Here is a 25,450-nt window from a genome sequence, read left to right as displayed (position 1 = left end):
TGGCTAAGTAGGTTGAGTGTCGGACTCTTGATTTTCGCTCAGGTCATGATCTCACAGTTCATGGGATCAAGCCCCACATCGGGCTCTGCACTGACAGCACAGAAGCTGCTTGGGATTCTCTCTCTCCCTCTCTCTCTGTCCCTCTCCCACTAGTGCACTTGTGTGTGCTCTCTCTCTCTCTCTCTAATAAATAAACATTAAAAAATAAAATTACTATAAACATTTTGTTACAAGGTTTTATAAAATTTTAAGTGCAATTTTTGGGCTCCATCTTTCAGGCTTTTGTCTTTTTCATTTGGTGCAGAACCTAGGTTTGTTGCTTCATAGTGGGCACCCTCCCTCTCCCGTCAACCCAGTAGGTTTAAGATCTTTTTCCTTTTTTTCCTATTCTCATTTGTTGTTGTTTTATATTCAGTACACAGATACATTTTTATTTCAGTGTTTGTCATATATTGTATTATAATGAAATATATTATAAAAGCAGTCATGAAATATATTCCATAGCTAGAAATCAATATATCCCAGTAGTGCAATCTTTTTCAAGATTGATTCTTCAAATTGAGTAGCTTAGTTTAGATATTTAACCAGTGATGGAGTTTAGATATCATTATCCAAATAGAAGCAAGCTGAATTACTCTATTGATAAATAGTCTGGAAGCTATAAGATGAAATAAATGTGGAAAATGATATAGATTGAAGAAGGTTTTTTTTATAATTTATTTTTCCCTATAGGGAGATAATTCAATCACTGGCTTTATCTGTCATAAAATATCCCATTAAAGGCTTCAAATATGCTATCCAAAGTTTTATGTCTAAGTCAATAATATGATGTACTAAATAACTCAGGGAAAAAAGACATTTTTCATTTATTTGTTTTTCATCACCGTAGTACTGACAGTGAATATTTTATACTCAACTCGTTTTCAAAATGTTTAAATTTAGTTGAAGATCTAGTTACTTAAGAAGCAAAAACAACTGTTTTTTCATTTAAAATGTTTACTTATATACATAACATCCTCAGTGTGCTATTATTAGGGTTGTTACTTACTCAGTTAAGAGAGAGAATTAGCTCCAATTAAACACCACAAATCTCATTTTTTACTGGAAAAACACAATTTCATGTTCAACTAGGTAAAACATGTAAAACTAAACTACACTTACAGCAACAAAAAAGGCTTAGTGTAATTACAACAGCAATATTTAAAGAATCGTCTGAAATCAAGCTGGTGTACTTGTTAATTGTAAATAGTTTATATCCTTAAGCTACGTAAATAATTTCATGCATTTTAGCTAAATTATTAACATCATCCAGCAGAGATTCCTGAAAGAAAACATAAGTAATATTTACAGGAAAAAAAAAGAAAATTCCAATAGAAAATATAAGGAACACTAAATCTAATAGTCAGAGGTTAGAAGGCTAGTGAGTATGGCAATTCTATTTCTTCCCCTTCTTCACCCCCCAGCCCCACCTTACTCCACTCTGCCTTTAAGAAAATGCTTGAATAAGACTTAAATAACTAAAGAAAAGCAATTTTAAGAGACTATATTATCATCATTGAATAATCAACCTGAAGAAAAGATTTAATCCCACAAAGGATTTTTGAACCATGTTCATAAAAACAAATAAAAACATACACAACAAAAAACCAATCTGAAGGCCCAAATGTGGCATTCACAATGTCAAAGCAATGAAAACAATTAAAAAGTCACCTTTTTAATTTCTGTCTCTGCCTTTCCCCTGTTACTTTCTTCTTTTCTTATTTGGAGAATATATTTTATATTCTGAAATTCTTCTCCACAATGAAGCCTGATAGGAGTATAAGACTACTGAACTTAAAAAAAAAAATTAACGTTTAAGTATTATTGAGAGACATAGAACATGAGCGTGGGAGGGGCAGAGAGAGGGGGAGACACATAATCTGAAGCAGGCTCCAGGCTCTGAGCTGTTAGCACAGAGCCTGAAATGGGGCTGTAACTCACAAACCATGAGATATGACCTGAGCTGATGCCGGATGTTTAACTGACTGAGCCACCCAGGTGCTCCCAAACCACTGAACTTTTTAAAGGAAGTTAGACAGGGTGACAGGATGGCTCAGTCAGTTAAGCGTCCAACTCTTGATCATGGCTCAGGTCATAATCTCATGGTTTGTGAGTTAGAGCCCCACATGGGGTTCTGCATTGACAGTCTAGAGCCTGCTTGGGACTCTCTCTCTCTCCACCTTTCTCTCTGTCCTTTCGCCATTCATGCTCTTTGTCTCTCTCTCAAAGTAAGTAAACTTAAAAAAATAAAAATAAATAAAATAAGTTAGAGTAATGATTTTCACTTTTACTTCAGATTTTATTGTATTAATAATCATTGACCTCACTAACCTATATAGATGCAGATAAGTTTTTATAATTATTGGGATATTTTATAATTATTTCTATCTGCACTGCTGTAATAACAATAACATGAGTGCATTGTATGTTTACATCATACCATATATTGTGCCAAGAGTATTTTCCTACATAGACATTAATCTTCCCATGGCCCTACGACATAGATATTACTCTCCCACTTTCTCCTAAAAACAACCTAAAATCAGAGAAGTTACTTAGCATTTTTTAACAATTTCACAATTAGTTCAAAAAAGATGGGGGAGTTAATTTTCAATACCAGCTTTGTCTGATCTCTTCATCGTATTATTTAGTGTATTGATTTATGGAGGACAGAGATAATGAGTTTTCATGGCTGACCTTTCTTGTCTCCCTGAACCATCTACATCTTCCACCTGTAATTCCTTAAGACCACCTGACACTTATATTTCCTCAATGTGCCCAGGAATTTCCTTTACCAACTTCTCCATGCCTTGCTCACCTGCTCTTGCTTGCATCCTGATTCTCTCCAATTCTGAATCTTTGTTTAACCGACTGTTTTGGTTCTTTGTGTTTTCTTTTCACTCACCTTTCTTCTTGAATTAGATCTCGGTTACTTTCTGTGTGTATCATATTGTTGACATCTATTTGGTGAACTTGAAAACCACAGCCTCTAAGCAAAGTGCAATCTCACATATTAATTTAACAAATATTTCATAAGTAGAAAGGGGGAGGGGCAAAGTTGGTGGAGCAGCATGGAAATTTTCTGTTTCTTTCATTCTTGAAATGCAGCTATGTCAGCATCAAACCATTTTGCACACCCAGAAAATTGATCTGAGCACCGATCAACAATCTGCATAACTTAAGGCACATAATTTGGCAGGTATGTGGCACAGAGAGGTACAATGGGGAAGAGAGAAGCTGCAGGGGCGTGGAGAGTTGTTTTTGTTTGCAGAGACAGGACAGAGATGGAGTGGGGGAGAGTACAAGAAAAGCACTTTCCTCAAAAGCAGCTGGAGCAAAAGAGTAGAAACACTCTCAGGAACTGAACAAGCAAGGGAGAAAGGAGAAGTTTTGTTGCCTTTAGGACTCTATAAACAGGGGAGCGCAGAGTTGGAAACTCCGCAGCTGGATACCTGGCGGTGCTCTGGTAGGAAGAACAAATCCCTAGGAGCAGACAGCAAGGTCCAAGGGGTCCTCAGGCCATACAGGGAAAGATGGTTCCCCGGCCAGGAAGACATTTGGTAGAGGCCGTGCAGTGTACACACAGGAAAAGATCCCAGCAGACCCCAGATTACAGCCACACTTGCTGGTGGAACAAAGATGCTAAGGTATGAAGAAGCCTGGCACCAGATGTGTGTTGTGATTTACCATAGTCCTTGAACCGCTGCTGCTACATGATCATGTGAAATTTTTCTGGGACATTGGGCATCTACAGTGGTGCAGTCACATGACTGTTCTCAGGGTGGCCGACAACTGGCCCCGACTCCACAAGACACTTCTCCAGAAGGTAGGAGCAGGTTCAAGCTACAAGACCTTCAGAAGTGAAGGGTTTGGAAACACAGCCCCATCTCAGATAAAATTTGGGAGGTAGGTACCACTTGGCAGGCTGACAGCTTGGTCCCAGGCATTGGAGATGCAGGTAGTGGATGGAAGCTTGAGACAAAGGAGAGGTGCTTGATTGCCATTTGGTGAGAGCACAGAGATTTGATGCTAGAGACTGGGAAGATGGAGGATGTCATTTTCACCTCCCCTGCCCATGCGCATAGGCACATAAGCATGCCACACCAATCCACCCCAGTAAGCTAAGCAGTAATACCTAGTGGAGTATAGAATCATTAAACCAAGTCTTGTCCACCTACATCAAACATGCCCTAGGCACCACAAGTTTCCCCCCTGCTTAGTGCTTAGTGTACATACTATAAGTACGTACTTCATAGTTTGATTTCTAGGGGAAGCTGCATGTAATTTTGTTAGGATTTTATTCTGTCCGATGGTCCATCTAATTTTATTTTTCTTATTCTTGGATACAAAAAGAGACTTTTTTTCTGTTTTTATAAAAAAGAGTTTATTTTTCTACTATATTTTACTACTTTTTGTAAATTGTTTAGTCTATTTTACTTTATTCATTTCATTTTATTCTATTTTATTGTATGACTTTTTTTAAATCTTTAAACATATCTTACTTTTTCTTCATTTTTTTCTTTTCTTTTATTTCCCTTTCTTCTCTCTTCTATCAAGCTTCTTTCAACAACCAGAAGAAAACACACCTTGGATCTAGCTTTCTTTATTTGATTTTTTGTGTGTTCTTTTAAATTTTTTTTTAATTTTATTTTTAATTCTATGAACTCTTTTCTTTCTCCAAAATGATGAAATGAAGGAATTCACCCCAAAAGAATGAACAGGAAGAAATGACAGCCAGGGACTTAATCAACACAGATATAAACAAGATATCTGAAACAGAATTTAGAGTCACAATAATAAGAATACTATCTGGGGTTGGAAAAAATCATAGAATCCCTCTCTGTAGAGATAAAAGTAAAATCTAGTCAGGATGAAGTTAAAAATGCAATAACTGAGATGGAATCTCAAATGGATGCCACAGAAGCAAGGGTAAATGAAGCAGAGCAGCGAATCAGTGATAGAGAAGACAAACTTATGGCAAATAATGAAGCAGAAAAAAAGAGGGAAACTAAGGCAAAAGAGCACGATATAAGAATTAGAGAAACTCAGTGACTCATTAAAAAGGAACACCATCCGAATCATAGGGGCCCCAGAAGAGGAAGAGAGGGTAAAAAGAGTAGAAGGTTTATGTGAGCAAATCATAGTGGAAGACTTTCCTAACCTGGGCAAAGACACAGACATCAAAATCCAGGAAGCACAGAGAACTCCCATTAGATTCAACAAAAACTGATCATCAACAAGGCATATCATAGTCAAATTCACAAAATATACAGACAAGGAAAGAATTATGAAAGCAGCAAGGAAATAAAAAAGGCCTTAACCTATAAGGGAAGACACATCAGTTTCACAGCAGACCTATCCACAGAAGCTTAACATGTCAAAAAAGAGTGGCAGGATGTAGTCAATGTGCTGAGCTGGAAAAAATTTGCAGCCAAGAATTCTTTATCTAGCAAAGCTGTCATTCAAAATAGAAGAAATAAAGAATTTACCAGACAAACAAAAACTACAAGCATTTGTGACTTCTAAACCAGTTTTTCAAGAAATTTTAAGGGGACTCTCTGAGGGGAGAAAATATAAAATAAAACAAAAAAGACCATAAGCAACAAAGACTAGAAAGGACCAGAGAACACCACCAGAAACTTCAACTCTACAGGCAACACAATGGCAATAAGTTAATACCTTTCATTATCCACTCTTAATGGATATTAAGAGCATTGGACTAAATGCTCCAATCAAAAGACATAGGGTAACAAAATGGATGAGAAAACAAGTTCCATCTACATGCTGTTTACAAGATACTCATTTTAGAGCTAAAGATACCAGCAGATTGAAAGTTAGGGGATGGAGAACCATCTATCATACTAATGGTTGCCAAGGAAAGCTGGAGAAAGCCATACTCATATCAGACAATCTAGATTTTAAAATAAAGACTGTAACAAGAGATGAAGAAGGGCATTGTATCATAATTAAGGAGTCTATCCACCAAGAAGGTCTAACAATTGTAACCATTTATGCCGCAAATGTGATGGATCCAAATACATCAATCAGTTAATCACAAACATAAAGAAACTCATTGACAATAATACCACAATGATGGGGGACTTCAACACCCCACTTGCAGCAATGTAAGCAGGAAATCAACAAGGAAATAATGGCTCTGAATGATTCACTGGACTGGATGAGCTTAACGGATATATCCAGAACATTTCATCCTAAAGCAGCAGACCTTCTTGAGTGCACATGGAACATTCTCCAGAATAGAGCACATACTCGGACACAAATCAGCCCTCAACAAGTACAAAAAGATCGAGATCATACCTTGCATATTTTCACACCACAACACTATGAAAGTCAAAATCAACCACAAAAAAAAATTTGGAAAGACAACAGATACTTGGAGACTAAATAACATCCTACTAGAGAATGAATGGGTTAACCAAGAAGTTAAGGAGGAAATTAAAAAGTACATGGAAGCCAATGAAAATGATAACACCACAGTCCAAAGCCAAAATCTCTGGGATGCAACAAAGACGGTCATAGGAGGGATTTATATAACAATTCAGGCCTTCCTAAAGAAGGAAGAAAGGTCTCAGGTACACAATAATGTTACACCTTAAAGAGCTGGAAAAAGAACAGGAAATAAAACCCCAAACCAGAAGAAGATTGGAAAAAAAAAAAGATTAGAGTGGAAATCAATGCTATGGAAAACAAAAACAAAAACAAAAACAAAAACAAAAACAAAACAAAACAAACAAACAAAAGCAGTAGAAAAGATCAATGAAACCAGGAGCTGGTTCTCTGAAAGAATTAACAAAATTGATAAATCCCCTAGCCAGTTTGATACCCCAAAAAAGGGAAGGACCCAAATAAATAAAATCAAGGATGAAAGAGGAGAGATCATAACCAACACTGCAGAAATAAAACAAAAATAAGAGAATATTAGGAGCAATTATATGCCTATAAATTGGGCAATCTGGAAGAGCTGGACAGATTCCTAGAAACATATAAACTACCAAAACTGAAACAAGAAGAAATAGAAAATTTGATCAGACCCATAACCAATAAAGAAAATGAATTAGTAATCAAAAACCTCCCAGGGGCACCTGAGTGGCTCAGTTGGTTAAGTTTCCAACTTCAGTTAGCAGTCTGTGAGTTCAAGCCCCGCATTGGGGTCTTTGCTGACACCTCAGCACCTGGAGCCTACTTCAGATTCTGTGTCTCCCTCTCTCTCTGCCCCTACCCTGCTTGTGATCTAGCTCTCTCTGTCTCTCAAAAATGAATAAATATAAGAAAAAAATCCCAAAAAACAAGAGTCCAGGGCCGGGTGGCTTTCCAGGGGGATTCTACCAAACGTTTAAAGAAGAGTTAACACCTATTCTCTTGAAGCTGTTCCAAAAAATAGAAATGGAATAAAAACTTCTAAACTCTTTCTATGAAGCTAGCATTACCTTGATTCCAAAATCAGACAGAGAACCCCCCACTAAAAAGGAGGAGTATGGACTAACTTCCCTGATGAACATGCATGCGAAAATTCTCAACAAGGTACTAGCCAACTTGTTCCAACAATGCATTAAAATAATTATTCACCATGATCCAGTGGGATTCATTCCTGGGCTGCAGGGCTGGTTTGATATCTACAAATCAATCAATGTGATACATCACATTAATAAAAGAAAGGGCAAAAATCACATCATACTCTCAATAGATGTAGAGAAAGCATTTGACAAAATATAGCATCCTTGATAAAAACCCTCAAGAAAGTAGGGATAGAAGGATCATACCTCAAGATCATAACAGCCATGTAGGAGAGACCCATTGCTAATATCATCCTCCATGGGGTAAAACTGAGAGCTTCCCCACTAAGGTCAGGAACATGACAAGGATGTCCACTTTCACCACTGGTATTCAACATAGTATTGGAAGTCCTAGACTCAGAAATCAGATAACAGAAAGGAATGAAAGCATCCAAATCAGCCAGGAGGAAGTCAAATTTTCACTCTTCACAGACCACATGGTACTCTATATGGAAAACCCAAAAGATTCCACCAAAAAACTGCCAGGACTGATCCATGAATTCAGCAAAGTAATAGGATACAAAATCAATGCACAGAAATCAGTTGCATTTCTATGCACCAAGAATGAAGCAACAGAAAGAGAAATCAAGGAATGGATCCCATTTACAATTGCACCAAAACCATAAAATACCTAGGAATAAACCTAACCAAAGAGGTGAAATTTTTATACACTGAAAACTATAGAAAGCTTATGAAAGAAACTGAAGAAGACACAAAGAAATGAAAAAATATTCCATGCTCATGGATTGGAAGAACAAATATTGCTAAAACATCATTACTATACAAAGTGATCTACAAATTTATGCAATCCTTATCAAAATAACACCAGCATTCTTCACAGAGCTAGAACAAACAATCCTAAAACTTGTATGGAACCAGAAAAGACCCTGAATAGCCAAAGCAGTCCTGGAAAAGAAAAACAAAGCTGGAGGTATCACAGTCTCAGACTTTAGCCTGTATTACGTAGCTGTAGTCATCAAGACAGTGTGGTACTGGCACAAAAACACTGAGATCGATGGAATAGAATAGAGAACCCAGAAATGAACCCACAAACATATGGCGAACTAATCTTTAACAAAGCAGGAAAGAATATCCAATGGAATAAAGGCAGTCTCTTCAGCAAATGATGTTGAGAAAACTGGACAGTAACATGCAGAAGAATGAACCTGGACCATTTTCTTATACCATACACAAAAATAAACTCAAAGTGGATGAAAGACCTAAATGTAAGATAGGAAGCCATCAAAATCCTCAAGGAGAAATCAGGCAAAACCCTCTTGACCTCGGCTAAAGCAATTTCTTACTCAACACGTCTCCGGAAGCAAGGGAATAAAAAGCAATAATGAACTATTATTGGGACCTCATCAAGATAAAAAGCTTCTGCACAGTGATGGAAACAATCAGCAAAACTAAAAGGCAACCAACAGAATGGGAGAAGATATTTGCAAATGACATATCAAATAAAGGGTCAGTATCCAAAATCTATAAAGAACTTACGAAACTCAACATCCAAAAAACAAATAATCCAATGAAGAAATGGGCAAAAGATATGAATAGACACTTTTCAAAAGAAACATCCAAATGGCTAACAGACACATGAAAAAAATGCTGAACATCACTATCAGGGAAGTACAAATAAAAATTACAATGAGATACCACCTCACACCAGTCAGAATGGCTAACTTTAACAACCCAGGCAACAACATATGTTGGTGATGATGCAGAGAAAGGGGGACTCTTTTGCACTGCTGGTGGGAATGCAAGCTGGTGCAGCCACTCTGGAAGACAGTACAGAGGCTCCTCAAAAAATTAAAGGTAGAACTACCCAATGACCCAGCAATTGCACTACTAGGTATTTATCCAAAGGTTACAGGGATGCTATTTCAAAGGGATGAATGCACCCCAATGTTTATAGCAGCACTACCAACAAAATCCAAAGTATGGAAAGAGCCCAGGTGTCCATCAACAGATGAATGGATAAAGAAGATGTGGTATATACATACAATGGAGTATTCCTCGGTAATCAAAAAGAATGAAATCTTGCCTTTTGCAACAATGTGGATGGAACTAGAGGGTATTACACTAAGCAAGATTTCTCAGAGAAAGACAAATGTCACATTGATTTCACTCATATGTGGAATTTAAAATACAAAACAGATGAACATAGGGAAAGGGAAGCAAACATAATATAAAAACAAGGAGGGAGACAAAACAACAATAACAAAAAAGACTCATAAATAGAACAAACAGGGTTGTTGGAGGGGTTGTGGGTTGGGGGATCGCTAAACGGGCAAGGGCCACTGAGGAAGACACTTGTAGGGATGAGCACTGGGTGTTATATGTAGCAGATGAATCACTGGATTCTATTTCTGAAATCATTATTGTACTATATACTAACTAACTTGGATGTAAATTAAAAAATAAAAATAAATAATAAAAAAATACTTAAAAAAATTAGGATCCAGGGACACCTGGCTGTCTCAGTCAGTAGAGCACGTGACTGTTGATCTCAGGGGTTGTGAGTTCGAGCTCCATGTTGGGGGTAGAGATTATTTAAGAAAATAAAAATAAAAATCAGGATCCAAATAAAACAAACAAACAAACAAAAAAACCAAAATATTTCATGAGGATATATTGTGTGCTTCTAACTATGAGAGTAAATTGATGACAAATATAAGCAAGTCCCTTTTTTTCAAGAAAATACGCAGAAATTACAGATAATAAATAAGGAAACTAATGAATAAAATATCTCACATAAAAATAAATACTATAAAAAAGGCGCCTGAGTGGCTCAGTAGGTTAAGCATCCAAGTCTTGATTTTGGCTCAGGTCATGATCTCATGGTTTGTTTGAGATTCTCTTTTCCTCTCTCTCTCTCTCTGTCCCTCTTACACTTTTGCTCTCTCTCAAAATAAATACTAAAACATGAAAAAATAAAATAAATACAATTAAGAATACAAAGTAAGATCATAAAATAGTAGAGGCTATTGGTGGACAACTGGGCACTGTTCCTGGAGGTATGGACAGGAAAGCCCTCTCGGGAAAGTAACATTTAAGCAGAAATATTGACCAGAAACACTTGAAGGTCATTCTCACTGAAAAATACAGCATGATGAGGAAAGAGCAAAGTTGAGGTCTGTGATGAAAATCAGTGCCAGATCACTCATGTAGTGCATTATAAGCCATAGCAAGACATTTGGATTTTAAGTGGCTAGTTATAGGTTTTAATTGACACAGGGAATTATTTGACCTGATTCAAGTTTTATAAGGATCTGTGTGGAGCATGACCTTAGGAGTATTCTGGGAGAAACATGATGACTTGGTCTAGGGATGTTCAAGTAAAAGTCAGAAAGGTTTGACATGGGATATATTTGGGGGGGAAATACTGGCACGACTTACTGACAGACTGGACTGGCAGGTAAAGGAAAGAAATGACTCATTTTCTAAGATAGGAAAACTGAAGAACTTAAGTGGCCTTTCACACCACCTCCCCATTGGTGCGAATCAGTTTCCCCGTATTTAGTAAACTTACTGGGGAACTGACAAGGAAGCAGGAAATCACTGTTTCCATGGCTTTCCTACCCAATAATATTCAGTGCTCTTCATTATAGGAAAAAGTAACATCTATTTCTAAATAAAATGGCTGGACATTATTTAAAGTCCTGCAAGAAATGAAATACATGGAATTCTGGGATACTTATAAGTTTTATGAAAATTGTATTTTCCCTATAACATGTTACCTCCCCAAATATCATTTCAGTGTATTCAAAATGCTGAATTATATATCACTATGATAAATAAACATATTTAATGATGTTAAAACCACCGTTTTCTTAATTTTTAAACATTTATAAATTGAAGAAGTGACTTTATTAATCCCTACTTTTACATTGTACATCATAATTGACATTTATTGATCAGTCTTTTCATATCATATATCCACCACAATCAAAAATACTAAAATAGTGCTACAAATATAATTTTAGATCTTTAAGGTTTACTCCAGGGAAATTTTCCTGCTCTCTGCAACCTGAAGTGATGACTTCCACTTGTGACTGGGCTGTTTGTTATTCATTTTTTAGATAAAATTTGTCACATCACCTTGCATTTTAAAGTGTAATAACTAAGACTATATTTAATGCATGTTATTATATTGTAGGCTGCCTTCAGGTAAGAACTAGGTAATAACCATCTGCCTCACCATTGGGAACACCATAAAAGGCATTTAGTAATAACTCAGTAAACATATTGAACAAATTAGTGAATGAATTCTAGAATTATTCAAACTGCAGCTATCTGAATTAATCAGCACATATTTACTTGGTTTATACAGTTTTATACACAAGCATACATAGGCGCAAATATTTCAAAGAGTCGTACCTCCCAGAGTAGCAGACAGCAAGAAATGTGTCCCATATTTCTTGATAAGGTTTTCTGTGATTTGCTGCAGGGTAGGTCGGCGTCCCAAAAGTCTTATGTTGCGGAAGAATTCAGGAGCAAGAGGCAGAGGAGAGCCAAGGAAATTTCTCCTCTCGACTGCAAGGTTATTTACTTTCCAGCGGCCAAACTCCCTGAAAAGCAAATTTATTTTTATTCATAAATACACAATCTACCTGAATGTTTTCATTTGAAAAGTTCACTTGGTAGTTTAGCTGGGGTCACCACATTACAATGAGTCTCGCCTGTAATAATATGCTATGAGTAGGAGAAGCAACATTTATAATTTATGTAACTCGAGTGAATATTCTGAAAACCAAATCACATAAAGGAAAAATAAGTCACGTAAAAGAAACAGCTTTCCCTGATTCGTTTTTTCCCAAGGAAAGACGTACTCATAAAATGATTTCATTATGCATAGAATATGAATGTAGAGCCATTAAAAAACACTAAGGTAATATTTTATTATTTTTGAGGGAAATTGAAAAAAGAGAATGAATTTATTTTCATAACTCTAATGATTCCTTTCTTTATTCACTTTAGCATGGGACCCTGTAAAACACTTCAAGAATATTATGGAGCTGTGGAAGAATTTTAAAAGCATAACCAAAAGAGAAATATTTTTACAATAATTATTGTTTACAACCTATTTTGAAACGTAGATTCAACTTGATTAGCAATTTCTCTAGATGCAAATGACATTCAGGTGGATTTGGCCAAATTAGGGAAATGGAAAATATGGTTATAAATGATTTATACATTTAAACAAAGATTTATACATTTATATTGAGTTAAAATCAAACTAATAACACTTCAGAAAAGAACTACGGTGAACTGGATCTCCTGATAACTGTACAGAATTATTCTGGGTTGGTCTGATAAAAATCTCAAATACCTTCCACAGGAAAGAATTCCTTCAACCAGGCTTAATACTACTAGGCGTGTTGTTTAACTCAATTACTATTTGGCAAATAAAATATTAAGTAATATTGTATAAAGATGTCCTATATTTATTTATATTTTTCCCCACAAAATGCCTGTAGTGCACCAACAAACAGTGCATGATAAGGATACATCAGTAAAGCAGACCAATACTGTCCATGTCCAAATGGAATTCACATTCTAGGGAAAGTTTGAAAAATAAATAAAACTGGGTCACCTGGGTAGCTCAGTTGGTTAAGGGTCCAACCCTTGATTTAGGCTCAGGTCATCATCTCATAATTTGTGAGTTCAAGCCCTACATTGGGTTCCTCACTGACAGTGTGGAGCCTGCCTGGGATTCTCTCTGTCTCTCCCTCTCTCTCCCCACCCCTGCTGCTCCTTCTCTAGCTCTCAAAATAAATAAATGTTAAATAAATAAATAAATAAATAAATAAATAAAAGACATTAAATTAAATTTTAAACACATGTCAGAGGACTGTAAGTGCTGAGAGCTACCAGAGACAGCCTGCTGTGATGAGCCATCTGGCTGTGGACAGTGAGGCCCTATTTTATTTTAAGTGACCAGGATGGCAACTTTTGGAGAGGTGATATTTAATATTTAGGCAGTCTCTGAGGGGAGAAAAAAAAAAAGGTTGCTAGAGGCGGGGAAGCGGGGAAGAGATTTACACAGAATAAAGAAGAGTAAATACTTGCAGAACAAAGAGGCATCTCTCTGACAGAGTCTCTAACTATGAATATTTTGCTTGTGTGACACACATTTGTCAGCCCAACAATCCACCCAGTCTTTTGGAGATTAATTAGAAGATAAGATTCACTAAGGAATCTAGGGAAGACTCGGCCTTAGAGTAAGTCAATTTAGTGTTTCTTTCCTTCAGAAACTCTTGCTGTCTCCTCTATAAATCAGCTGATCTAAACAGTTTTGTTCTACCAGTGGTTCTCAAATTTCAGCACCTAGTAGACTCACATAGAAACTCTACCCCAGAATTTTCTGATCCATTAGGACTGAAGTGGGATCCAGAGTTTGCATTAACAAACAACACTAATGCTGCTACATTGAAGAAAACTATTAGGTAATTTAGTATATTGTCTCCAAAATTTGGTCAGTGTTCTGTTTTCAGTAAATACAGGATTTTTAGTGACACTATGCTGGATTTATTAGTTCATGTTTCTTCAGAAGAGAGTAAGAATGTCTTTTTTTCCCCAAACCTGGGTTGATATTAACAATTTTATGTCTTTTCTTTTTATAAAAAATTACCTAAATTGTACCTGTTTATTATATATACACATATGTATATATAATATTATATATGATACATATATAATATTATATATGATACATCATATATATGTATGATGTACATCATATATATGTATGATATACATCATATATATGATACATCATATATAATATTATATATGTATCATATATAATATTATATATGATACATATATAATATAAGTGTATATTCAAAATGGTGAAGAAGAGCATTTAAAATAAAATAAGTTTTGGGGCAACTGGTGGCTCAGTCGGTTAAACATCTGACTCTTGATTTCAGCTCAGGTCATGATCTCAGGGTTCCTGAAATCAAGTCCCCATTGGGCTCTGCACTGATAGTGGGGACCCTGCTTGAGATTTTCTCTCTTCCTCTCTCTCTCTGCCCTCCCCACTCATTACCTCTCTCTCTCTCTCTCAATATATAAATAAATCTAAAAGAATTAAAAATAAAATATTTACACTTTAATATTTTGTGATATATCTCAAACTATATAATCATATAATACTTCTAAGAAGTAATTTATTAAACCAAGATGTAAATAATAGTTGTTCAGTTCCAAACTTTATAGACTTACCCTTGAACATTTATTTTTTTTTATTTGCTGAAAAAACGTTATGATCTTGTCAAGAGAGGGACATGAACCTAGAATTTTGGGATATCTTTTTCAATGGTTTAAGGTGATAAATTTATAAACTCATATGCATGCATTCATAGACTAATATGTGAGCTGCTAAGTGAATTAATTGGACTTTGAATAACCAAGAAGATTGCTCCAATTGTGGTATTTTACATATCATATACACTCTTTTTAAATCATTGAGTATTTCGGGCTAGATGACTATGCGTAAATACATATTTGAAGAGCACAATTCTAGTCTTTCTTATCTTTACCAGCTAATGAGTAGTCAAATCAAATCCCATGATCTATTCTGACTTGATTTACTACTTTCTCCTGTTTCTTCCTATTAAATTTGACCCCAAAACCCCAAATAAAAAAAGCAAATAAATAAATAAATAAATAAATAAATAAATAAATAAATCATGAAAGATCTAAAACAAACATGTCATTTCCTGAAATCAATTTCCAGCACCAAATAAAAAAAAGTATTAATTGTTCACTATTGTTATTATTACCAGAAATCTTGCTAGGCTTATAGATGAAAAACTGTTACCTTAAAGGCTCAAAGACTATATTATTAAGCAAGGTAAAATGGACATGAATATTCTAACATTTCAGATGGACAAAACACTTTGCCATCCCTTCTGATTATTCTGTCACACAACAACCAAAAGCAAAAGACAGACTCTTCGAAGGTATCACCCAATGAAGACTAATACTAACACAAATTAAACAACCCACTAACTAATTAAATTAATTAATTAAAAAACATTATTGTTAGTAATTCCAGCATATTCTTATCTCAAGAGCTCCATCTAAAACTTTTTTTCTACTTTTTCTTTTATATTTTATATACAGATGAAGTAATACATTATACTTTCATTATGTATATCCGAAAGTGTAATTGTGTGTGTGTGTGTAAAAAACACAAATATTGATTTGAGCTATGAAATCTCTCATTTCCACTCTCCATATTATCGGTTTGTATTGTAATGACACACGATCACTTTTACAATCTCTACAAATTTTTTGTGAAAACTCAGATGGAAAGTACTGAAATAATCCTGAGAAGTGCTGATAACAGCACTTTAAGTAAAGGAAGTTCCCTCTGGACAGTGAAGTACCACACTGTGAGTAGTGAACGCTAGATATGAATACAAATACTCAGTGTCTCTTCATCCTGGGCACAGGATAGGATTGCAGTTACTGGTGTCCTTTAAAATCGGTGTGGCCATGTGACTTGCTTTCACTGACAAAGTGTGCCCTGTATGGTTATGCTGGCCCATCAGCCAGGGGCCCTAATGAACAATGATAATTCAAATCCCCATCCCCCAACCCCAGCCTTGCAGCTTGTTGGGATGAACAAGTGCATGAACTAAAAAGAAATTTTGTCATGAAAAGCTATCAAGATTATGGGGTTATTAGTTGGTTCGTTTTCTTGCTTTCTAGTAATATAATCTAGTACATAATAAGTAATGCAGAGTGTTTTGACTTTGGGGTAACTTGAGAAGGCAATAAGGAAGTAATGGTTGTATATAAATTGGAAACTTATGGGTGCAGTTTTTTTCATCCTGAAGATACAATTCACCTCAGTTGCAACTAGACTATGCATTCATTAAATTTTGGAAAAACAAAGCAATGGAATGCTGAATTGATAACGTGCTGTCGGGTATGATTTTCATAATGAGAACATTTTACCTAAAGGATCCAAGGATTCCATCCAGATTCATTATGTTTGTATTAAGTAAGAACATTGTGGCATCTAAGTGAATGCTCCATTCTACCTGAAGCCTTCACAGTACATAAATATCTTCTCATCATAACCTTTGGAAGCCTTTAAATAAAAGAGGCACAATCATTAGAGTTTAATGTAACTCAGCCCTTTTAGAAGCAGCACTATTTTGTGGAACACACAAATGGGCTATAAACAGTTCAGCCAGAACATTACTTTGAAAATGCTTTTGTTGGCTCTAAGAAGCCTCTATTAGTTGATTAGAGTTGTATGTTTGCCTGCTAAAAAGTCTGACTTGCAGGCATCTATTATTATGTATGTCTATGTAATGTTTACTTTTCTACATTTATTATAATTTTATCCGTGCCCATCTCATGTGAAAAGGTTGGAAAAAAAGAATGACATCAACGCATTCCATTTAAATAATGATTACATCATTGCCATATTGCCATTGACCTTTCTTATTAGTATTTAAATTCTATGTGAATACATTAAAGTACTCAGTGTATTTAAAATATATTAACTACCGTAATTTCTTTCAAATTACACATGTATATCCAGTTCCTGAAAAATATAGACTCTGTCACTGTTCAGTACCAAAGGAAGAGCAGCATTAAAAAAATTGACCAAATCAGATGATGCAGTTGCTGAAAAAATCCTTAACTGCTAATGTACACTAAATAAAGTTGTTTATGCTTTAAAAGGCTATCATTATATCACTTGTCACAATACTACATTTGTTGGCTTATAAGTTTAATTCCATCAATCTTAATTAAATTTGCATACACAACAGAATAGTAAAACAAAATATATTTCCCAAACACTAATATAAACCAAACAAATTCACCATAAGAATCGTAAGTTGACTTGCTGATCTTCAGTAGCAATAACCTTATTACATCTGTAAAATCATACTGGTCTTTCAAAATGCCACTAACAATGAATACTAGTTCCTCATACTTTTATTATGTGTAACTGTTACATATAGAAAAGGTTATTTGGATGTTCTTTCCTTAAAGCTTTCACATCCCACAGATGATGTCGTTTTCCATTTGGCCAGTAAAAGGGAAATGTTCTAACAGCCCGGATGACTAGCTCTGAAGCTAGTGTTTTTAAAGCAGCTGAATGCTAAACAGTTGGCAGGATAGTGATTCCACTTTCTTTTGCCCTCCTGCCCCTTGATATAAAACTTAAAAAAAAAATTAACAGTAGTGGAGTTTGTTTTTTTTTTAATATTTATTTGTTTTTGACAGAGAGAGACGGAGCATAAGCAGGGTAGGGGCAGAGAGAGAGGGAGACACAGAATTCAAAGCAGACTCCAGGCTCTGAGCTGGGAGCTGTCAGCCCAGAGCCTGACACAGGGCTTAAACTCACAGACTGCAAGATCATGACCTGAGCCTAAGTCAGATGCTCAACTGACTGAGCCACCCAGACACCCCAGTAGTGGAGTTTTTAAAGCTTGAGAGATACTTTTGGGTGAGGCTAGGAATTTGGTACAATGAATCTAGGCAAATAAAATACTGAAATAAAAAACCCAATGAAAAATAGGACTTACGTAAAATCTGTACATGCAGAATTTTTGAGAAGCACCATTAAGGAGCTTCACCATTGTAGTATTTTGCACCATACTACACCATTGTAGTATTTTGCAAGAACTGCCAACACATAGTAGATTAAAGAAGACAAATTACCATGATTGCAACAAAATATCGTCCCCAGTCCAGAAAGCAACAAGAATTGTAGCTGTAGCCTCTTTATATCATTGAATTACATAAAGTGGAGGTGGGGGTTACTGAGAATCTTTTAAAGAATGATTTGTGGCTAGTAATGTATATTTCTAATTATTAAAAAAATGTTAAATTTTCAGAGCTATGAAATGACTTAAAATTAATTTTACCTTACCTAGCTTTAAGTTACTTTCTGTAATTTAATAGATAAGGTTCTATCCAAATTTTAAGAGACACCACATAATTCAATTACTGTAGTCAATTTCATTATTCCAAAAGGAAACTTATTTCATAGAAATATAAGGGTACTACATGTTTGTGCCTACACAGATATATACATAATAGAGAAATTTGTTATTTACATCTAAATTAAGCCACTCCTTTGAAGAGATTTAGCCAAAGTATTGATGTAAAATATATACACATACGCTGTCAATGAATGATCTCTAAGTTGAAGAGAAGGAATTAAGTAACAGGCAAAAGCTTTTCTTTCTAAATTTTGGAACTACAATTTAACTTCTGTTACAACTTAACAAAGTTTTCCATCAATCACATTGATATAATATACTGATTTGGTAATTATTAAACAGTGTAGATAAGCCAAGAGAGAGATACAACTGAGCTAAAATAAAATACTCTGAATCTTTCTGAAAAAAATAAACAAATATGAATGTCCCTTTTTTTTATATTTATAATCCAAAGGGTATTTATGTTGGTTAATTAGTAAAAATATCTGCATTTCACACAATAATTTGAGTACTTTAGGGAGGCAATATTAGTTTTCAAAAAAAAAAAATAGAAGTCAGAAAGCTAAAGTTTCAAGTCCCACCAGCATCAATTCAATTCATAGAATTCAAAGCCCTGTGAATTTTGGCAAGTTCTTAAAACCTCACTGATGTCATTTCATTTAGGAACATATGTCTAATAGTACCAACTCTGTAGAGATTTAAAGAAGAAAATGTGTAACACTTTTTAAATTTTTTTTTTAATTTTATCTAAAACCAAGTTAGTGAACATGTGGTGTAATAATGATTTCAGGAGTAGAATGTAGTCATTCATCACTTACATATAATACCCAATGCTCACGCCAACACGAACACCCATTTAGCCCATCCCCCTGTTCAACACACCTCCAGCAGCCCTCAGTTTGTTCTCTGTATTTATGAGTCTCTTATGATTTGCCTCCCTCTCTCTTTAAAATGGTGCAGGGGACACTGTTTATGTCTTAGCAAATTTTGGACATGTATGCTTGTGGAGTCATGATTTTTTGTTCCAAGATGTTAATTCTTTAAATATATATAAACATTGGTCAAGGTAATAAGCCTTAGTAGAATTAAAGAGTAAAATTAACAAAATAACTTATAAATAAAACCATACTCCAAGTATCTACAAATTGTTCTTCTTTGTCTGGGAACAGACTAATAAGTTAAATGCTCAGGAAGAAGGCTATTGCCAAAAGAATAGCTATTTGCTAATGAAAAATTAATCTGCTTGGTGATAATGTCTTTGAACATTTTAGTAAAAACTTCATTAAAATTTCTTGATGGTCATCCTTTTCCTACCTTAAATATTGGAGCAAACACTCATAAATCATGATTTATGACAAGCAACTAACCAATTAAATATTTGAACTTGAAATAAACTATAAATTCATATGGTGCTTCAATTTGAGTAACTTAAGCTTAAAACATAAGATGAAGTGTTATTCTCTTTTAGAGTAATTACAATTTTTAGAGACAGCGAATACAAAGTTAACTTTGAATGAAATCTTTCCACATAAAAATTAGTTTTAAATAGTAACTCAATTTAATAGAATATTTATTTTTCTTTAAATAAGTTTTAAAATGTACTTTAAAAACTCTTCTTAAAATATTATGTTTTTCCCACATAATTAAGGCAAATAAACTTGCTGTTAATTTTATGTCTTTTGCATCAAAATGTGGAAGAGAGACCAGATATGATCTTTTATGAAAAACTTTCAGGAAAAAAAAGTGTATACTCTTAAATTTACAAAGTATAAATGATTATTCCTCAAATTATAACCTTTCAGCCTGATTCAGGCTTGAGTTGTCAAAATATCATTTTACACACAAAAAGCTTGTGAAACATAAACTGGTAATGTCACCTTTCTCTAGACATTACCCTCAGAATTTATGGATTACAATGTGAAATTTAGTATTTAACAGGCACTTGCTCTTCCTGTCTTCTATGCTTGGAATTTATGTAAAATAAAGGTATTAAATTTTTTTTTCCACGTTTTTATTTATTTTTGGGACAGAGAGAGACAGAGCATGAACGGGGGAAGGGCAGAGAGAGAGAGGGAGACACAGAATCGGAAACAGGCTCCAGGCTCCGAGCCATCAGCCCAGAGCCCGACGCGGGGCTCGAACTCACGGACCATGAGATCGTGACCTGGCTGAAGTCGGACGCTTAACCGACTGCGCCACCCAGGCGCCCCTAAAATAAAGGTATTAAATATCACCCACTATATACAAACTTCAAAGACACCAATATCACATGGAGAAACTGTAGTCTTACCACACCAAGCCAGTCCCCAAATAATTGTTACATATACTCATAACTGAGTGTTCTTTTCCTTCCTAGTAGTTAATAATTTGTGTGGTTGCTTGATTAGTATCTGCCTCTTCCATTATACAATAGGCTCAACACAGACATGTATTATGCTTTCTTTTTATGGTCATATATCCTTTTTTTTTTTGAGTTTATTGATTTATTTATTTTGAGAGGGACAGACAGAATGTGTGGGGGAGGGGCAGAGAGAGAGGGAAAGAGAGAGAAAATCCCAAGCAAACTCCGAGACGCCAGTGCAGAGCCCAACGTGGGGCTCAAACTCACGAAACTGGGAAATCATGACCTGAGCTGAAGTGGATGCTTAACCACTGAGTCACGCAGGCGACCCACACATTCACCTTTTTGCATGTGCATGTCTAGTTATTCCAGCACCATCTGTTGGAAAGACTATTTTTTGCTTTATTGTATTGCCTTTGCTTCTTTGTCTCTGCTTGGGTTTCAACATCCCTAGACAGTCCACCCTCTTCTCTACAACTTTCAAAGTCTTCTTAGGTTTGTTTTATATGTAATAACCAGGTTTTTAGTTGTACTTAGTAGGAGAAATCAAGAAAGCTACATTTAATTTATTTCCTTGGAAGTACAAGTTGCTCTAACCATGCTAATATTTTAAAATTACTTTCATTTACTTAATAATGGATAGCAAATATGTAATTGCATTTGGAAGCGCAAAACACTGCTAAGAGGTTAGTAACCCCACTAAATTATTAGAAGGAGTTACTAAAGTTAATACAGGTGACTTGAAAAACGTTGAGTCAAAAATCCTTTCTACCAATTTCATATATCTTTCTGAAGATATGTAGAAAAAATAAAGAGAAAATTATATATGACATTGAAAATTCTTTTAGAGCTTTTGGAAAGTATAAAAGAGGTTGGTGAAGAAATAAAGTCAGGTGGAGAAACCATCCTTTTGTAATTACATAGGAAATTTAATTTAGTGAAAGTATAATTAGGGTAGTCTTGAAGGAGATTTCTGTGTTCATTTAAGGGTAAGATTTTTGTAAGTATTTATTGAAAGGCCATGTGACTATAGAAAATGCTATTTGTCCAGATTAAAAATGGAGCACAAAACCAAGCACTTTCCAATAAAATCTGTATTTAATTACATATAATATAGGTATAGATATATTGACATTAAACTCCATCTTTCTCCATTACACTTAGAGAAATGATTTGTAAATCTATACATTTTCCTGTAAATATATTTCTGTATTGAAAGTGTTTTTGGTGATATACGTGTACAAGCAGAAGTGGTTTTTTTTTATGGCGAAAAGTTGTGGCAGAGATTGTCAAATTCGCTTTATAAAAGAAACAAATATCACATTGTAAGTTTAAAAAATGAAGTCTGTGACAAAAACACAAACCGAAACCAATTACAACAGCAACATCAAAATTTTGTATATATTATGACATGGCTTAGTTACTTACTCCTCACATTTTAACTATTCTTCATGTGTCTCATAGATTAGACTTGCTCCTGTTGGTTGCTCAGGCCATAAATATGAAAAATAGGCAAGAATCACAGGGCCATAGTGTTCCTCTAAATAAGAATATTTTTTAATAGTTATATGTTGTGTGTCTTCAAATATAACAAATATTTTTTCAGAATGCAGAGGATATTTAGCTCCTATCTGCTGAATATTATTGTGCTTAATAAAACACAAAATTAATGATGACCATAAAATATATTTGAATGTATAGATTTAGAACAGTGTTCTTTACTGAATCAACTTGAAATACCTACAAATTTAAATTTTAACTTTTAAAATTAATAAACTAAAAACACTTAAAATCAAAATGGTGTGGGAAGATTCTGAAGCCTTATTTTTTCGTGGAGGCCATAATGATAACTATTAATTAGATAACATTTTAATTTTCCAAGTTTGACATTAGCAGCAAATAGAAATCATATTTTTGTTAAATTTAATAGGAAGATCATGACAAGGAGATCCCCAAAGAATAATTAAAAATAAATCGTGTAGAAACATTAACATTTTGGTGTCTCTGTAAACATAAGTTAAGTGGTATAATGATCATTCTGATGATAATTTAACTACAATATTTGAAGGAAAGAAATATTTCAGATGGGATTAGGGTAGCTGTTAAGTTGAAGGTGACCATGCTTTTTATAAAGCTGATACATTCTAATTAGCTGAGTAACACAGATAAAATAGTCAATAAATGTTGAGAAGGGAGAGATAAGAAAATATAAGGTAAGTGTCATGAAATCAGGCTACAATGTTATGGAATTGCTATACTGATGACACTGAAACGAAATGAGCTTTTACGACCCAAAGTCAGCCATTTATTTCATTTATTTGGGTTAGACTAAGATGGCAATTAAGCAAGTATTCTAGCAAGTGGTCTTTACTCATTCTGGTTTGAGCTTGAATAACTATTTTATAAATTAGGTATCAGGACTTTTCTGAAAGAACTCGGTCAATTAAAAGTTAGTAAAGCCAGAAGTCCAGATGGCACTGAATCCACGCAACTAAAATTAACTACCCTGGATTTGGCTCATTCTCATTATTCAATTATTCATGTGATATACATGAAAATCTGGCAAATTGGAAAATTGCCGGTAATTTGCCCCGTCAATGGAAGATGACTCATTTCTCCTAATTACAGACGTAGACACAATAAGTATCTTCTCTTTTCCCTTAGGTATTTTAAAAGGGACTGACTCTATAAAAAATTATCAATCAAAAGAAAATCACGGGCAATTTATTTTTCTCCACAAGTTAGTAACTCAAGTAACCATTCATAACAAAAGTTACAAGCAGTCATCTTATAGAGAAGTAACAGTCTGTATTAAATAAACTTCTAAATAAACTTAAAAACATTTATTAAATAAAGTTCTAAAAATAAAAACTTGCAAAGAAGAATTATATACTCATATGTTTCTGCACTAAATTGTTTTATGCCCTTGAATACATTACTTATCACTTAGATTTTTAATTTTTTACACTGCAAAACTAAGTGCATGGCTTTCAAAATTCAAGTGTCTTTTTTCTAGATTTCTGATTTCCCACTTGAAATGTATGTAATTATGTAGAGGAAAATGTTCACACTTAAGCTTCTCAAGATTAAGCATATCTGTAAACAGCTAGTATGTGATTCACATTGTTTTACATTGACCTACATTAATTCTTCTGTATCTATACCTATGCCATTGTATCATATGTATATACTTTAGTGATAAAATGTCGCTCATTTGCTTGTTTCTTTTTCTTTGCTTGTTTTTTTTTTTTTGGGCAATAATCTGCTGATAATATGTGAAAGCAAAAATAACTACAATCAACCATAACTTGTTTATCTATTTCCTCTCTGAAGAATCACAATCACCCTGTAAGGCATGTATAATTATTTTCACTACTTTATAAATGATGGAAATAAGACAAAGTCAAGTTGAAGCACTTGTCCTACCTGAAACAGTTTATAAGCCAGCATTACCCAGTAGAAATATTTTGTGAGCCACAAATGCTATTGATGGCATCTGAGCAGGAGGCTGACATAATCATTGAGAAGTGAAAAGAAGGCTGAGGTGTTGGGGCTGGAAGGGAGTATCTGAATTTACATAAACCTTTCTGGAGGCCACTGGAACACTCTGGTTCTGAGAAAAGTCCAGTCAACAATCAGAATGACAAGAATGAAAAGAAAATAAGGAATTTGATAAAAAACAAAAAGATACGATTTTGGCACTTATTAGTAATATTAACATAGTGAAAAACAATATTACCTCTTAAAGGTAATAAAATTCTTTTTGGATTAAAGCCACAGATGGGAAGGGGGCAACTGGGAGGCTTGGTCAGTTAAGTGACCGACTCTTAACTTCATTTCAGATCTTGATTAGGTTATGATCTCACTATTCCTGAAATCAAGCCCCACATTGGGCTATGCAACAGCATGGATTGGGATTCTCTCCTTTTCTCTCTGCCCCTGCCCCACTTGTGTGCATGCTCTCTCTCTCTGTCTCTCTCAAAATAAATAAATAAACGTTAAAAACAAAAAGGCAAAGTTGAGGATGGAGGAAGGTATATTATTTTAGAAAAAATGGTCATGACCTTGGTCTAATGGAACAAGTTTGCAGCACAGCAAATTGGTGAATTGTTTTTATTTTTTGTGCTAGAGCTCACTTATTTTGGCACAGATAATCAACATTCATAGTACGACAGTTACGGTTATAGGTAGACACAAGAATGAGACAAAGGAACCAGGTCAGGATAAATGGTTTTTCTAAATGTTGCATTTCAAAGGCAGATGGGGGATTTCCTATGCATAAAACTTATTAAAAAATTTAGGCTATTTAAGTAGCAGATAATATTATAAAATAATATATTACCTTTATATTTATGATTGTTCAAATTTTATAAGCTTGCTTATATAAAATTACAGTTGACAGTACTAATTTCCTAAACCATAAATCATTTTCATAGAAATTGTATGGTATTGAGGAGCATGGATTCTTTGAATCCTAAAGTGTCTACTGAGTACAGATTACTCTGTGTTTTATA

The 25,450-nt window shown here is 34.6% G+C and overlaps 1 protein-coding gene across 1 annotated transcript in view; it reads right to left on the bottom strand.

The window, feature by feature from the left end:
* Window positions 1-25,450, bottom strand: part of BRINP3 (BMP/retinoic acid inducible neural specific 3) — a 423,267-nt gene that overhangs the window by 207,160 nt on the left and 190,657 nt on the right. Inside the window, exon 3 of the mRNA XM_043569197.1 lies at window positions 11,994-12,184. Coding sequence (XP_043425132.1) covers window positions 11,994-12,184 — 191 coding nt within the window. The remainder of the gene's footprint in view (window positions 1-11,993; window positions 12,185-25,450) is intronic.

This window comes from Prionailurus bengalensis, chromosome E4 (genome assembly GCF_016509475.1).
Source record: "Prionailurus bengalensis isolate Pbe53 chromosome E4, Fcat_Pben_1.1_paternal_pri, whole genome shotgun sequence".
NCBI classification, from domain to species: domain Eukaryota; kingdom Metazoa; phylum Chordata; class Mammalia; order Carnivora; family Felidae; genus Prionailurus; species Prionailurus bengalensis.
The sequence above is the reverse complement of the archived record's forward strand: the minus strand, read 5'-3'. Positions and strand labels throughout refer to the sequence as shown.